This window comes from Castor canadensis, chromosome 8, assembly GCF_047511655.1.
Source record: "Castor canadensis chromosome 8, mCasCan1.hap1v2, whole genome shotgun sequence".
NCBI classification, from domain to species: domain Eukaryota; kingdom Metazoa; phylum Chordata; class Mammalia; order Rodentia; family Castoridae; genus Castor; species Castor canadensis.
Genome location: NC_133393.1, coordinates 4,608,737 through 4,624,207, shown reverse-complemented (window position 1 = coordinate 4,624,207; position 15,471 = coordinate 4,608,737). Strand labels below are relative to the sequence as shown.

The 15,471-nt window shown below is 37.2% G+C and overlaps 1 protein-coding gene across 23 annotated transcripts in view; it reads left to right on the top strand.

Annotated features, from left to right (window-relative positions):
• Positions 1-15,199, top strand: part of Mlip (muscular LMNA interacting protein) — a 234,113-nt gene extending 218,914 nt beyond the window's left edge. For 21 of the 23 annotated variants that reach the window (XM_074081905.1, XM_074081903.1, XM_074081902.1 and 18 more), the window contains 2 exons: positions 6,993-7,046; positions 14,872-15,199. In XM_074081905.1, the coding sequence (XP_073938006.1) occupies positions 6,993-7,046; positions 14,872-14,877 (60 nt within the window). In that variant the 3' untranslated portion in view covers positions 14,878-15,199. The remainder of the gene's footprint in view (positions 1-6,992; positions 7,047-14,871) is intronic. The other 2 variants (XM_074081916.1, XM_074081895.1) reach the window with 2 other exon arrangements.
• The last annotated feature ends 272 nt before the right edge of the window (positions 15,200-15,471 follow it).

Genomic DNA, 15,471 nt, shown 5'->3' with positions numbered 1-15,471 from the left:
GCTATGGGCATAACTTCTACCTTAGCTATGGCTCAGAGCAGGACATTTCAAAGGAAAGATCCTTCATTCTGAAAAAGCATCATTTATCAACCAATAGTTTTTTGCTTAAGGATAATATAACCAATGAATTAGCCAAATAGAAGAGGAACTGGAACATGTCAATTTGAGTACAGTTTTTTATTAGCACATATGCACCGTACAAAGTAATGGGTTATATCATCATGACATTTCCGTACATGCATTTAACATATCTTGATCATATTCACCCTATTACCCTTTCTTCTCCACCCTAAAACTTCCCTTAGACCCCAGATTTTAAAGATAAGGAATCTGCAGCCTAAATACAAAGTGATTTTTCTGAATCACATAGAGATGTAGAGGAATAAACAAATTGTAAATTTTTGAGCATCATCAAAAATAGATTCTATATGTTAAAATTCTAAAAACAAGTAGTTTTCCTATAATATCTTTTTCCTATAACATCTATTTATACCCACATATTTATGTGCCAATGTTCTCCTATAATATCTTTTTATAAACATTTTTATTAGTATATAATAGTTGTACTGGGTGTTTTGCTGTAACATTTCTATATATGTGTACAATGTACCCTGGTTTGGTCCATCATCTCATTATTCTCCCTCTTCCCCTTTTCCCTTCTTAAAATGACTTGGACAGGTTTCAGTGTTCATATTCACAGGTGTAGAAGATGCTTCAACCATATTCACCCTCCTTTATCTCTTCATTTACCCTCTCCCTCTTGCTATTACCCTCCTTTAAACATGAGCTATTTCACATTCCTATCCTTCGTTGTTTAAATGTCTACTCATTTTTCAGTGGGGTTTTTCCTCGGTATTTTACTTGTAAATATATTGTACTTTAATTAGCCTTACCCTTAACCCCTCTATTACTCTTCCCTATCCTTTTCCTCCTAACCCTGTTGAGCAATAGTTTAACAGTTTTCAGGGTTTCATTGTTCCTATACAGATGAGATGTATTCAATATTATGCATACTGTCATTATTTCTTTCCCTCCTTCCTCCTCACCTAGTCTCCTCTAACTGCCACACTACTGGAAACGTGATATAGATAGATAGATAGATAGATAGATAGATAGATAGATAGATATCTCATATATATGATAATATAATAATACTTGTATTTGTACTTGGATCTGTCTCTACATATGAGAGAAAATATATGACCTTTGTTTTTCTGAACTTGGCTTACTTCACTTAACATGATTTAGCTAATGCAAATTGAATCTTTAGGACATATAGCCAATCCTCTTATTGATAAGAGTAACATATTTCTGACTGTCACTGAAGCCACCTTTTCCCTGAACTGCCTCAATAAAGAAAGATTCAGAGCACTTACCTGTGCTTTGTTCCCAGGCATGCAATCACGAGCACTAAAATCAAGTCATGTTTGGTGCATAACTGCTGGGACGAAGTGAGCCCTATCATCAAGAAGCTTGCAGTCTCCTTGGGAAATGAAACTGACGCATATTTGCCAGTATTCATTCATTTAGCAAGCATTTTCAAGAGCTTACTCTTTTGAATCTAGAGTGTGTTTGCTGCATGCAAATACCTGCACAGTGATTCTGAGATCTCCATCTCTGACATCCCCTTTCCCATTCATGGTGGGCATTGACTCTGAATTATCTGTCTTCCAATCAGACTAAATATAATCTCTTTGTAGCAACTAACTCTATTTGCTCTCCTCATATTTCTTATGCTTATTGGGTAATTTATCTTTTGAATTTACAGTGCTTGGGAAGTTTTTCCTTTGTCTTTCTAGACTGGGTCAGATTTATCTGTAATGAGTCCTCATCACACTCAGTACTTTCATTTCCTAGTACATTATTCTGTTTGAATTTATGTACTCCTGACTAGATAGTTAGTTTTGTCTCTCCCACTAGACTGTAGTCTTCAAACTCAGGTCTATGTCCCTGACATCAAACAAAGTAAGATCTGTGGTAAATTTTAATTATACAACTGTGATACAACTCAACTGATTAGGACATTTTGAATATGGTCAATTGTAAGTGTGAACAGGTAAATGTTTGAGGCATATTAGTTCCATTTGTTCATACAGGGACATTGGCTATGGCTTCACTACCCAGCCCAAGAGCCTTTTAGCAATGCAGAATTTCAGGCCTTTCCCCCATTCCTGTGTTAGAATCTGAAATTTATAAGATGTCCTGGGTGTTTCCTGTGTACTGTAACATGTTGTAAATCAGGGTCTAAAAAACTCCAATGCTTTGTTTGGCCAGGCAGATCTTCAAAATAAGTGAAGCAAGCCAGGTACATATGTACAAGCATCATAATAGGGGACCTCAATGTTTGGGCTCCTTGTAGAAAAAATACTGAAGGCTGTGTTGACATGGGGAGCTTCATCTTTGCCTACCAGGGCAGGCTGCTATACAGATCCAGAAGATCACAACCCTCGCATGGTTCAGGAAAAACCAGAAATACTAGCCTGCATGTAGTATTTGGGGATCTAAACACTGACAAATAATTCTTTTTAAAGCAAAAGAATTATGAGGATTAACCCAAACTCACTTGTGTAATGGTTCAACTTGTGTTTCCAATGTGCAAAGTCTTATATAAATGAGGATACCTTTAGGAATGCAGTCAATAATTCCTAGTTCTTCACTAATTCAGAATTCTTTAGTGGGGCATGGTGTAATCCTAGTTATTTGAGAGACAGAGATGGAGAAGATAGTGATTTCAGGACAGCTCAGACAAAAAAGTAAGCAAGACCCATCTTTATCAATAAACGGGCATGCCAGTGCTGTTATCCTATTATGGGATAGGTGTAAATAGGGGGATTCAGTATGGCTTGGGCTTGGGCAAAAGATGCAAGATCCTATCTGAAAACATAACTAAATGGCTGGGGGCATAGCTGAAGTGGTAGAGCACCTGTAGGCACAAGGCCCTGAGTTCAAACCCCAGTGGTCATCACACACACAAAAAGAATTCTTTAATTTTGGCAGTCAGTCAGAAAGCCCAGTTTCTTTCCTCTAACCATCACATTCACTCTTTCTTTCACTGATTTGTTCACTCACTATTCAAATAGTATCTCTTCATGGGGGCCCATGTTGGGTACAGAATACCTAAAGATGGATAGCACAATTCAGGATTTCCAGTGGCTTACATCACAACAACAAGTTACGTGCAAAACAGGCAATGTTTTCTGTAGGTATTGCTGTAATAATTTTTCACATCTGCATGTGAGAGGTATTCTTAAGAAGGTCATACTTTAACTTGAGTAGTTCTAAGCTCTATGCATAGAGACAGGAGTAGAAGGTGCAGATTACAACAGACAAACGGTGTGGAGGAAGTTTACAAGAGGATGTGACTGACTAAACAAAATAAAGGAATTCCAAACAAGTAAATTCTGAAGGGACTGAGTTCCTTTGATAATTTTAAAATGTTAAAATTTCCTGCAACACTTTGGAATTTCTGTCATTCAAGAAAAGCAACATCTTCTTCAAACAAGACGTGTTTCATGAGCACGAGAGCTTTAATTCTACTTCTCATGTAGGTTACATGTGACTGCTTCGTATTTTTATATATTTTTGAGTTGGATTCTCATCTCTCCATCTGGCTTGAGGGAATTTTGTTTCTTTAGCGGTCTTTGTCATGGAAGATCATATTACCCTTAGAGAAGCAGAGTGTTTGTGAGAAACCCCACAGTGTAACCAACACTTCACAAGGCTTTGTGTTAATTTAGTGGCAGCTGTGCTCAAGAGTGTCATAAAAACCAACTGAAGGTTTGTTTTTGAAACATAATTTGATTATGTAGCAGGGATGAGTGGGCAAAGGTCTAGTTAATCTGTTATACTGTAGGTAGGACTGGATCCAAGATGAAAGTGTGTTTGTCTTATTTTATCTACCTTTGCATTTCATTTATCCTGTGTTGAACAGTGTTCTGATGATAAATTAGTAACTTTTCAGTTATTTTTTTCTTTGTGGGATAATAGTAATTTGTTTTCCAGAATACTCACCAAATAAATAGCCTTGGAAGACCCTCTGTGCTCCAGTATCCACCTACTCTCTGGTAGCAAGTCATCCACTTATGTACAACTTACATTTTTGTTTTGTTGTTACAATTCTGACTGTGATAGGATTTTTATGCCATGCTTTATTGCCCTCCCCATTTGACATCTTTATTCCCATGCATTACAAAATGTATGTTTAGCAGAGATTTCAGCAGTCAACATTATTTCTTTCAATGTTCCCAGTTTTTCTTCCCTAATCCACACATCTGTTTGCTGTTTTTTGCTCATCCTAGAAAGTAGGAGGGCAAGACACACTCAGAAAAACATGACTTTATTCCCTTAGGCAGTATTTTCATTTAACATTTTTGCCCATTCTTACCTCTCTCCTTCCCCTCTTTCCTTCTTTCTTTCCTTCCTTCATTTCTTCCTTCCTTCTTTCCTTCATTCTTTCCCTCTCTCTCTCAATTACAGATTACTTAAATATCTTCCAATTCCCCATCAATATTTTGTACATCTCTCTCAGTGACTTTTTCAAAGTGAAGATATGTCCTATGCCCAGTGACTCTCCCAGTTGAAGGGTTTAAGCCTCTGATTCTGTCGATATGCAAGCTGCATTGTGTCATGTCTCCTTTGTGGCCTCTCACAGCTACACCAGCCACTGTCTCAATGGGTCACTTTTGGCTTTACTATGAGGCTCTTCCCTTTAGTAAATGGCACACCTCACTTCCTTCTCCTGTATCTCTTCCCAGGGGCATAGAACCAAGCCACATTCCCTTGGAAGCACAGTCTCTGGAAACTGTCACCAGAGTCATGACTCCCCACTTACTATTTCTGGACCTTTAATAAATGCCCTGTCTCTTAGTGCTTCAGTTTCCTCATCTGTGAAGCTGGCTAATACATAGGCAAAAACTAAATGAACAGCAAGGCCTGGTGGCATGCCTGGATTTCCAGCACTCAGCAGCCTGAAGCAGGAAGATCACAAGTTCAAGGACAGCCTGGGCTTCCTAGTGAGTTCCAGGCTACCTTGGGCTACATAACAATACCTTGCCTCAAAAAATAAAACAAAAATTGACAACAAGAACAACAAAAAGAAACTAAATGAACAAATGCATACAAATAATTTATTATGTGAGTACATAATAAAGTATTATGACTACACTCAGAAAGTTCACAAGACATTAAGGATGCATTTCACTCAGCTGAAGGACAATGGTAAGACAAATCTCCTGTGTTAAAAGATTGCAAATTGAAGGAAACCTTCCAAAGCCAAATATGAATAATTTGGGGAATAATAATTATTTAAGATCAGTCAGTTTTTATTCCCTTTGTTGATGGGATAATCAACACATAGTTTTTGAAATTCAGGATGACAATGAAATGCACTTAAATGAATGAATACTTACATGGGAAAGAAGAAATGGAGTGTAAAGTAGCTATTATGTAATGACTTGATTGCTTTTTCAATTGCAGTTAATTATTAGTGGGTATATTACCAATATTTAAAATTCTCCAGATAATTCTCTTTGTATGTATTAAAAGACTAGAAAGAATGAAAATTAAATATGGTACAAAACCTGATGTTTCATATAAATACTGCATCACTTAGACCAGGTGTTTCAGAGATTGTTGTGTCCAGGACCAATTGCTTGTGTTTAAGGATGAAGTACATAGTGTCTGCTCCTCAGCTCTGCAGAGGATCTCAGACACTGTGATGAACAGGAGAAAGCAGGTGTTTTCAGCTGATTGTGGAGTGCTGTTTAGATCTCTGTTTGACTCTGCTTCTATTTTAGGCAAAGGTCTATTTAAAGCAATGGTGTTGGACAACCAGAAGTTCTGATGCCATGAGACACAGAGGATTTCATATTTGGGAACAGAGTGTAAAGGATGGGATTCAGTGAAGTGCAACTTTAAATAAAAGCAGGCTCCATTCCTGAAAGTCTGGTGGAACAGTGGAGATATCAGGCAGGGACCTCTTTGGCCTTCCCAGCAGCCAGGGTTGGAGTCCTCCCCAGGTCAAATCTCAGTTGTTGGCTTCATTGAACTTGCTCTGAAGAATCTGGAGCAAGTCACTGTCCCTTTGGTTTATTGCTCAAAGTAAGACCCTGTTGAAAGTGAAAGGGATTCTGCCATAGCCTGGATTTGTCCACAGGAATAGTAGAAATAAGGAATGTTACTGGCAACCAATATATTGTGATTACCCTAAAGTTGGGACAAGGAGAGATGGAGGAAACCAAAAAGGGATAAATAGATGTCATTGCAAATTATTGCTCCTCCTTTCTTTGTGTCTATCTCTCTCTTACATGTTGATGACTTTCTGCTACTTTAATAGGTTTAAGTGTCTGTGTAGTGTTCAGAAGACCTATGCAATAATAAAAATTCCAACATAAGAAAATAAGCTCCATTCTGTCAGAGTGTCATTATGTTATAAATTACATTATAATAATTTCATCTGGAGAAACTGCATTGTTTGTGAAATCCCTGGGTATCAAGATGATTATTACGCACAGTAATGCACAGTATTTTACATTCATGGTAAATATGTACTATCAGAAGATGTAGCTACATTTTTGTGGGTCTCAGCATAATTTGTTGCTTTTTCTTTTGAGCTTTCTTATTAGAAGTAATGTGAGGGTTGAAACATAAATTTAACTTTGTTTCCTATCTGTGAAATCTGGCAGTCTGTTTTTAACCATTTTCAATAAATAGTTAATGATACTCTATATTATATAATGCTCTAACCCAGTTAGAGTTTGCATGTAACACAAAAACAAATGAGATATGAACCTGTGCTCAAAGTACTGGCCATCTACCAAAATGTCTTCCACGTTTTTAAATGGCAATTAAATCTTAATATTTATGCTTGGTAGAACATATTATTTTCTGCTATGATGTACTTATGTCATTATCTATCTATTTAAATGAAATTTAAACATGTATCTTTCCTCACGTCCACTCCTGATCATATCCTGGGCATCTTTTCGGTGAAGCTGAGTCATCCAATGGTGGCTATTCCCGAACACGAAACTCTTGATTCTAAAGAGGTAAATGTTAAGCTACTGCTGGAGATCTGCTTACCTATTTCCATGTTGTATCTGTTGTAGAAATAAGCCAGTCTTACTTTTTTCATGTTAACAAAAATCAGATTTTTTTTAAAGAAAGAATTATGGCTACCTGGCCCACTGTGCTGTTTAGAAGTGTCTGCTCACTTCTGTTTGTTTTTGCTGCTTCCCAATGGAAGCAGCAATTTACTGAGAATTTACTATATGTTAGAATGTGATACACTTCACTGTGATCTTCACAAAATGTTCTAAATTAAGTACTTTTATCATGACAGTTTTACAGTTGAGGAAACTCAGACTGAGGGGAATCAGTGTATTGCCTAAAGCCAAATAACTGGGAAGTGTATGTTTGCTCAATGGGGAATTGAATCCAGACCTACTGCCTGGAGTTTGTGCACTAAAGCACTCTGCTATACCTCATCCAGTATCTAAGTTAAAGACCTTATTTTGTTTTATTTAGGTTTTTGTTTCCAGTATTGGGATTTGAACTCAGGGCCTTGTGCTTGCAAAGCAGGTGCTCTAACAGGAGAGTCATTCCACCAGCTCAAGACCTTAATTTAGATGAAGATTTTTATCTAACTTTCTCTATCCAAATATCTATCTGTGCTATCTGGGTCTTTCTGCCTTTTAACATCATATTTAAAAATATTTGACAATTTAAAAGGGAAGTTATTTTTATATTAATTTACATTTTAAAAATTCCACATTTTTGTCTTTATTTTTATCTATTTTGTTTTGCATTATGCTATATATATGTCTTCTGTAAGGTAGCAAGGGAGTAGCAAGCTCCCTTTACATGGCAAAGATATTAACCCTTTGTCAAATGTGTTAGCTCTTTCACTGTAATGATGGTAAGTTGTACAAAAACACAAATAAGACAAACATATACACAAAAATAGGAGAACTGTTAAATAAATTTTTTACTTTTCAGATGAATATAAAAATGTTTTCTTTATTTAAAACCCAGTAATTTTGCCTCTAGTTCACATGGGCTACATCTACATTGTGACAGAGTTTCTCCATGATAAGGGGAAACTACTTGGCTATTTAAATAACAAAAGCATCCATTTCAGATAACAAATGCTGAATTCGGTACTACTGAATGGTAGGTAACATGAAAGATTTTGTGTTCCCAAAGAGAATAAGGTAGATGTAGCGTTTAAGTTAGTTTTATATCAATTATCACAACCCTGTAAACAAAATTTAAAATTAAGAAAGTGGAAAAGATTTTTAAAAAATGATTTAGGTATTGAATATCTGCAAGAGGTCGTGAAAAAGCTAAATCATAACAATTGTGTGACAGAGAAACTGTTCTAAAAGAAACAAAAACAAAGCAAAAGGCCATTTTCTGCTTCTAATGTGCTTTATTTTATTCCCAGAACATTGGCACATCTGGGGAGCAATTTAACAACTTCTTACAACTCCTTATGATATGTGGTCCAACTGTAATATTGACCCAAAATTTTCTCCAACCCCTTTCTCCGTTATTTATCTACCTACAAAACATCACTGAGAAAAATGTCTGTTTTTGTAAATCAATTCTGGTCTTATAATCACACAGCCTGAAAGATTAAACCATTCTAGTTATGTACCCTGTGCAAATGAAGAATTATAGAAGCCTTGATTGAACCTCAGAATTCCCTTTTTGGCTTTTCTTTCATTTCCTAAAGATAGTGGTTTGCTTTACTTACAATCGGAATGCCATTTCTTTTCTTTCCTTTTGCCTTTGGTGGTGTTTGGTTTTGAACTTAGGGTAGGCAGGTGCTTTTCCACTAGAACCATGTCCCCAGCTCTTTTTTGCTTTAATTATTTTTCAGGTAGGGCCTTAATGTTTTTGCCCAGGGCTGGCCTAGGACACAATGCTCTTACCTATGTCACCTGCATAGCTGGAATGACAGGTGACTTCCTCCACACTCACTTTTTTGGGCGGTGGGGAGCGGGGGCAGGGCTGGCTTTGAAACTCTGTCTTCCCTATCTCCATGACCTGAGTAACTGGGATTATAGGCATGAACCAGGGTGCCTGTCTCACAGGATTTATAAATTCATTTTAAGGGAGCTAACTCAAAGGAACAGTTGTACTTACCATCTGGCTCAGGCCTTATCAACTTTGGCTGAACATCAAAATTACCTGGAGTGACTTTTACAAAGCAGCAGTAGCAGGGCTCCACTCCAGACACATTGAATGGAGGAGCTCTGGTGGTGGGAAAGGTTCTAACATGTTCTAACTTCTCCCCAGGTGATTCAAGTGTACATCACTTTAGGGTACAGCCCTTCACTGGCAGCCTAGGGTGGTCAACCAAATCAATGATTTATTTTTTAAAACAAATAAACAAAAGAAAGTAAAAGCAAAGGATTATTATAAAAAATTGTCTCAGTGAATGTTTTCAGTTACTAAAATTTGGGTTACATATTCCTGCTCGGTGGTATGAAGCTATAACATGTCTTTTAACTTGTGAGAGAGAATTTTGAGAGACCCATTTTGTGTTGAGAGTCACTGTAATTTCCTTAGTAAAATCTAATACTTTCTGTTTTCCTTGACATCCCACACAAGGTTTGGAGACTGCATAGGCTGGGACTCGGGACAGCACTTGGTACAAGCTGAGTCTGGGTGCTCAGAGCATTCCAGACAATGTTTTATTTATAGCTTATATAACACATGAATGAAAGATACTTGTCCATTGGTGGATCCTCCTATAAACAGATGAGTCCCCTCCAAGTGATCAATTGACTGTTGTGTCAGCTGACTGAATAATATTTAAGGAAGGTCACTTTCATAGATTGCCACTGTTTACACCAATGCAGTAAGTAGTCTCCAAATAAATGAATAATTAATACCATGTGGGAAGAGACTACTCCTTGCCTAAGACTAGTGATGTCTGAGTGAAGTTACTTAGAACAAAATTGCATTCTAATAGCAACAATTACTTCTGGTTGTATTTATCCTGTCTTGTGAATTCAGCACACTCTAGAACTCACTTCTCTTTCTAGAGGAGTAATTGTGAAATTCATATTGGAAAGTGAGATAAGAACACACCTGCACTCTTTCCAGCACCTGGTTCCTAAAGGCCCCAGGACTATTTCAGTTTCAACTTGAGGGCTAACTGATTTCCAAAACAGGGTTAGATGCATTTGATTCTGACCTTTCAGACTCACTTGTTGTTAACACAACTTGAGAGGTAATTATTCACTATCTGCACAGAAAGCAGAGTCTAGGCAAATTCTCCTGCTTTTATAATGATTTTGGGTGGTGGGGGCTGTGTGCTGAAAATCAAACCAAGGGTCTCGTGCTTGCTTCCCAGTGAGCCACCTCCCACACTTTCTCCTGCTGTCCTATTCCTTCTCTTTTCAGATTTTGGTAAACATTTGAGGTTTCTCAAGGTTACAATTCTGATAGCAACGTGACTATGACTGATTTACTACTTTGTGATATATGAACTTTTTGTGTTCATTCTATTTTGAACTTCAGACTTTGTTAATATTTAAGATACTGATTTTATACGATAAGCACCTCATTCCTCTGTCTTTATTCTCCAGATAAGAACATAGAAAGGAAAATTTAAGTGACTTCTTCATAGAAGTCACTCTTATTTCTAGCTTGATTCAAGAATAAAGATGAAATGATCAAGAGGAATAGGCCTGATCTATTCTTTTCAGGCAATTGCCCAAAATGTTATTTCTCAAAATCAAGCTTTGATAAATCTTGGATGGCTGAGGGTTCTAATCTCAGTCAAAAGTTTGTAATCTTGATTATCACCTGTTTATTAAAAGAAGATCCATATACTTTGATAAACAACTGGCTGGGGTGGTTGGTGGGGAGTTTGTCTCTCAAAACCAAAGGCACCTAACACAGGAACCTGAATGGAGAGCTCCTTTGCCAGGCATCTGGAAGAATATTCCTATTCCCAGCCTTGCATGGACCCATCAAAATGACTTTCCTGTCACTTTCTAGCATAAGGTCCTAGTGTGTGTTCAGGAAATACAATTTTTAAAAAAGAAAGAAAGAAGAGTGTTTCTGTGAACCCAGATGCCCTCTTCCACAGCAAATAGACAAAGAAAACATTTTATTATTGAATAAACATTAAATCAGATGCAATTTGCATCATAGGCAATCCACTAGGAAATTGCAAACTTAGGGAGACCCTTCACAAAGTCAAACATATGCAATTTGTTATATACATGTTCTCAAGATAGAATAACAAACCAATTCAACCTCAAGCAAGAGGAAATGATGTACCACTTAACAACTAGTTCATCCTAACTTTTCACCTGATAAGTGGGGTAACCACCTGTGTCTGTCTCATTTTACACAAAAGAAAAAAGTAACATATCATTAGGGCAGGAGGTGGTTTTACAACTTAGCACAGGGCACCAGCTGAGGTTAGGGTCATATCCTCCCTGAGAACTAGAAGAGAGGGATGTTATGTTCCTTGAATATTTACATTCAAATATGGTTCTTAAGTCCTTGGGAAAGACTTTCCTGGGTCTCACAATAGCCCCATCTAGTTTTTAAAAGGACTTATAAACACTTCAAGGAGAGGAGAAAGCATTTGTGCTGACAAGTTTTCTGAAGTAAATGTTTTAAGAAAAAGAGGAGGGAGAGAAATCTCTTCCCTTATTTCAACAGGGAGAAAGAAGCTCATATTGTAAATTTCCATTTGTCTGTGAACTTGGTTGACATGTCCTAGAAGTGAAATCTGAGAAAGTATGACTCTCAACCAGCCAATAAGAAGAAATAGGTCCTATTTATTTTTGTCTTCTAGGAACTCAGTAGACTCTAGCATAAGATTTTAGAATTTGAGGGAGTCTGTCTTCCAAAGTCATCTCAATAAAATTAAATTTTCTATTGTATTAAGTCAGATTGCTGAGCAGGCATCAGGTACTAAAAGAATTCATAACTCCTTCGTGTGGTGGCTTGGGGAGATGATTTCCAATTTTCTCAAGAGCAACAAATAAAGTTAATAAGGTGAGGACTAATAAACTATTTGGAGCTGAGATCCAGATATCAGGTGTTTGGGACCCCAGATTCAATATTGTGCTCACTGTAATCCATTACACCTGCATTCTCCACCATGCTACATTATAGGACCCTAGTTACTGAACTTCTCCTAGCTTCTGGTTTATGTATAATAAATTTAAATGCCATGTCTTATGTTTTTACACCCAAGTTAATAGTTACTTACCAGTGCAAAATACACTTAAACTCTATCAGAATAAAGAAAACATAGCATTTAATAAGGATATGCACACATTTCCTCGAAGTGGCTTTTGGTTCTGGATTTGTTGAAGTCTGGTTGCAAGAACACTTTCAGAGATCACATTGCTTTCATTTGGCAGGAGAAAGCATGAGTATTTGGTTTTGCATGAAAAGGAAATAAAAAACCAATTTACACAGCACATTCTTTTAAAAAATGCTTTCTGCAATATTGTCTTAAAGTTTTACAAGACTACATTCATTTATTAACCAGAGTTGGAATTTGACTGTCTTCAAAGAGACACTCGCTTTTATGGTTTTCAAGGTGTCTTAAGTTCTCTCTTACTCATAGTTTCTTAAAACCCAAATAAGTGTGTCATTCAGTTGGCAATAAAATACTGAGGCTCAATTGCCAGAATGTTAGTCTGAAGATGAGGATTTCTTTGTTGATTGATTTAATGATCTTCAGCTTGGTTAAGGGTTTATCTTTGTTTCTCTCAAGTTATTTAACTTTATATTGGGATTGGCAAAGGGACTTGAGGACATTGTAAGATGTCTAAAATGATGGCTCTGCGAGTCATAGCATAAAAGATCACTTCCAATGAGCAGCTGAATTGACAACAAACTGCTGTGATCTGCCCTTTGGTTCAGGAAGCACCAAGAAACAGTGCTGAGTTTGTCAGCCTGGTGGCAGAAGATGAATTGCCTTTTCAGCTTCAACCTGACTTAATTAATCACTTAGTCATAAAATATTATATTCGAAATAGAACTCTGAGGACATTTCATCCAGTATTTTATTTAATGTGGCATATATGTGTTTTTGTTTGAACCCTTGTGATGACAGAGTTTACCATCTCACAAGCCAGACTCAATGTACGCTTTGATATGACTAAAAAAAACTAACTCATGACTGCAAAGAATAAAAACAAATAAAAAACACTGAATAAATTAATGCTTATTTGAAGTACTGTGGCCTTGGGTATGATATTTAACCTTCGTGAGCATTAATTTCATTCTCTGTAAAATGGGTAAAAAGGCTTTTGATGAAAATCCAAATTCATGTAATGCTTAATTTCATTCATGTAATGCTTAGCATATAAAATGTATAGCACTTAATTATTGTTAGCCCAGTGGTGACTTCTCTAAATCCCTTGCAATATTAACTGCTGTATGTTGGTACTTAATTATTGTTAGCCCAGTGATGACTTCTCTAAATCCCTTGCAATATTAACTGCTGTATGTTGGTACTTTGAATAAAATCAATTTAATAGTATTTTTATTTGGCAGAAAATAAAGGAGGTGATACAATTTAGTCATTTCCCCCCTTTATTAGTTCTAAACCCATATGTCCCAGATGGTGAAAGCTATGACTCATTTAATTCATGACTGATGGTCATTTAGGGCCAGAACTAGTGCTCTATGCACTAACGGAGCTACCGCTAGTCTTAGTGTTCTTTTTCCACCTTCTTCAAATCTAATAAATGCAATTTCCCCTAAATGATACAGAGCATATTCCATGTTTCACAATGGTGCTTAGCTGCTTCTCCATCCCTTACTAGGTTTCCTTTCTGCCCTCCATGTACTTAAACCGTGGACAGCTCCAAGTCACAGGTTTCAGACCACTGCTTCTTCACCCCATGATCTGGCCCAATGTGAATCAGAGAGAGGTGACTTTGGGGACACAACTGATGTCCTTACTTCTCTGCTGGCCATTTGAATATGCTCCATTGTCAGACATGAGTTGGCACCTGGAAATAGAGAGTTCTGGTCATTTCCTCCATTGCTGTCAACTATCACAGTGTTCTATCAGACTAATGTTCTGGAAATAAACTTCCTTCTTGTCTCATCCCTAATGCTTTCTTTTGTATGCCCTGACTTCAGAGCTGCAAATGCCTGTATTCACTTGGTTGCGTATATCTTATCTGTTCCAGACAGTCTAACCCTATCAAGTAGGAACACACAAAGATTCAATGAATAAAAAAACTATCGAATCACATAGAAGCATTATTAAGCCAAGAAAGGAAATATATAAAGAAAAAAAGGATGGAGAAGTGGCTCAAATAGCAAACACAGGACCCTGAGTTTGCTCCCTAGTACAGGGGGTGGGAAAACAATAGGCACTTTGCTGTCTCTATGTTTCATAACCTTCCCTGTCCCGAGAGCTGAGATGCAATCTCTATCCACCTTGCCTCCTTGTTTTAAATATTACGATTTAGAGATTGATGCAGTCAATGAGTCCGGGCTACAGGAAAGGTAGGGCAACAGCCCAGTAATTGAAGGGTGAGAGGTTATGGGTAAGAGATGGCAGTACTAGCCCTTAAGACTACACCATCCCATCAGAGCCACCATGACCCTTGGTAGGACATCTTGGCTAGATGTCTCTGCTGAGTTCTCCAGAGACTGGAGTCTGATGTGAATATAGAGCTGCATGTCTTTATTATGCCATTATTCATAACCAGAAAGCAGCTATTGAAAGAACAAAAACAAAAATTCTCCTACTAAAAACCATTTTTACATGAGGTGCATCTCCAAATATTCATGTAAATTTTTCAGATGTTTGTTTTCTGATTGTATTCATCTCTGCTCATCTATTCATTTTTTTTTCTTATTTTGCAGCAATGAAGTTGGAGTCAAAGAGAAAATGCAGGCTGGTGAAGTTTTTTTTAGGATGCCGGCGCTAACCACTTGCGAGATTTAACTTTGATTTTTGTCAGAATGAGTGCTCCCTTTATGAACTGCAGCACAGCAGAGGAACTAAAAAAAAAAAAGTTTGCTGCAGATATATAGTATCACAGTACACTACTAAACCCAGCACTGAGAGAGTTACCCACAGCTTCTTACACACGCTTCAAGCCTTTCATGCCTTCTATTAAGATGACAGCAATACGAATGCCCCCCTATATTTAGCAGCCAAATAAAGAAAAACTATGGGTAAACACGAGAATGGCTCTGACTCTTTTTCCAACCCCAGTTTTATTTAATGCATACGTTACTAACTGAATCAAGGTTTTCTGCCTTCTGCTGCACTTTTTACATGGCCAAATAAGCAAAAAAAACATATTTTTAAAAGACTCCCTGTTTTCTTTTACAGGACACTAATACTCAAGGGTCCATTAGGGAAATTGTGAACATGGGAAAGTTGGAAACTTGCATAACGCATGCTCCTTTTGACTATGGTTGGGTTCCTATATGGCTCGGACAGACTATGTCAGGGAC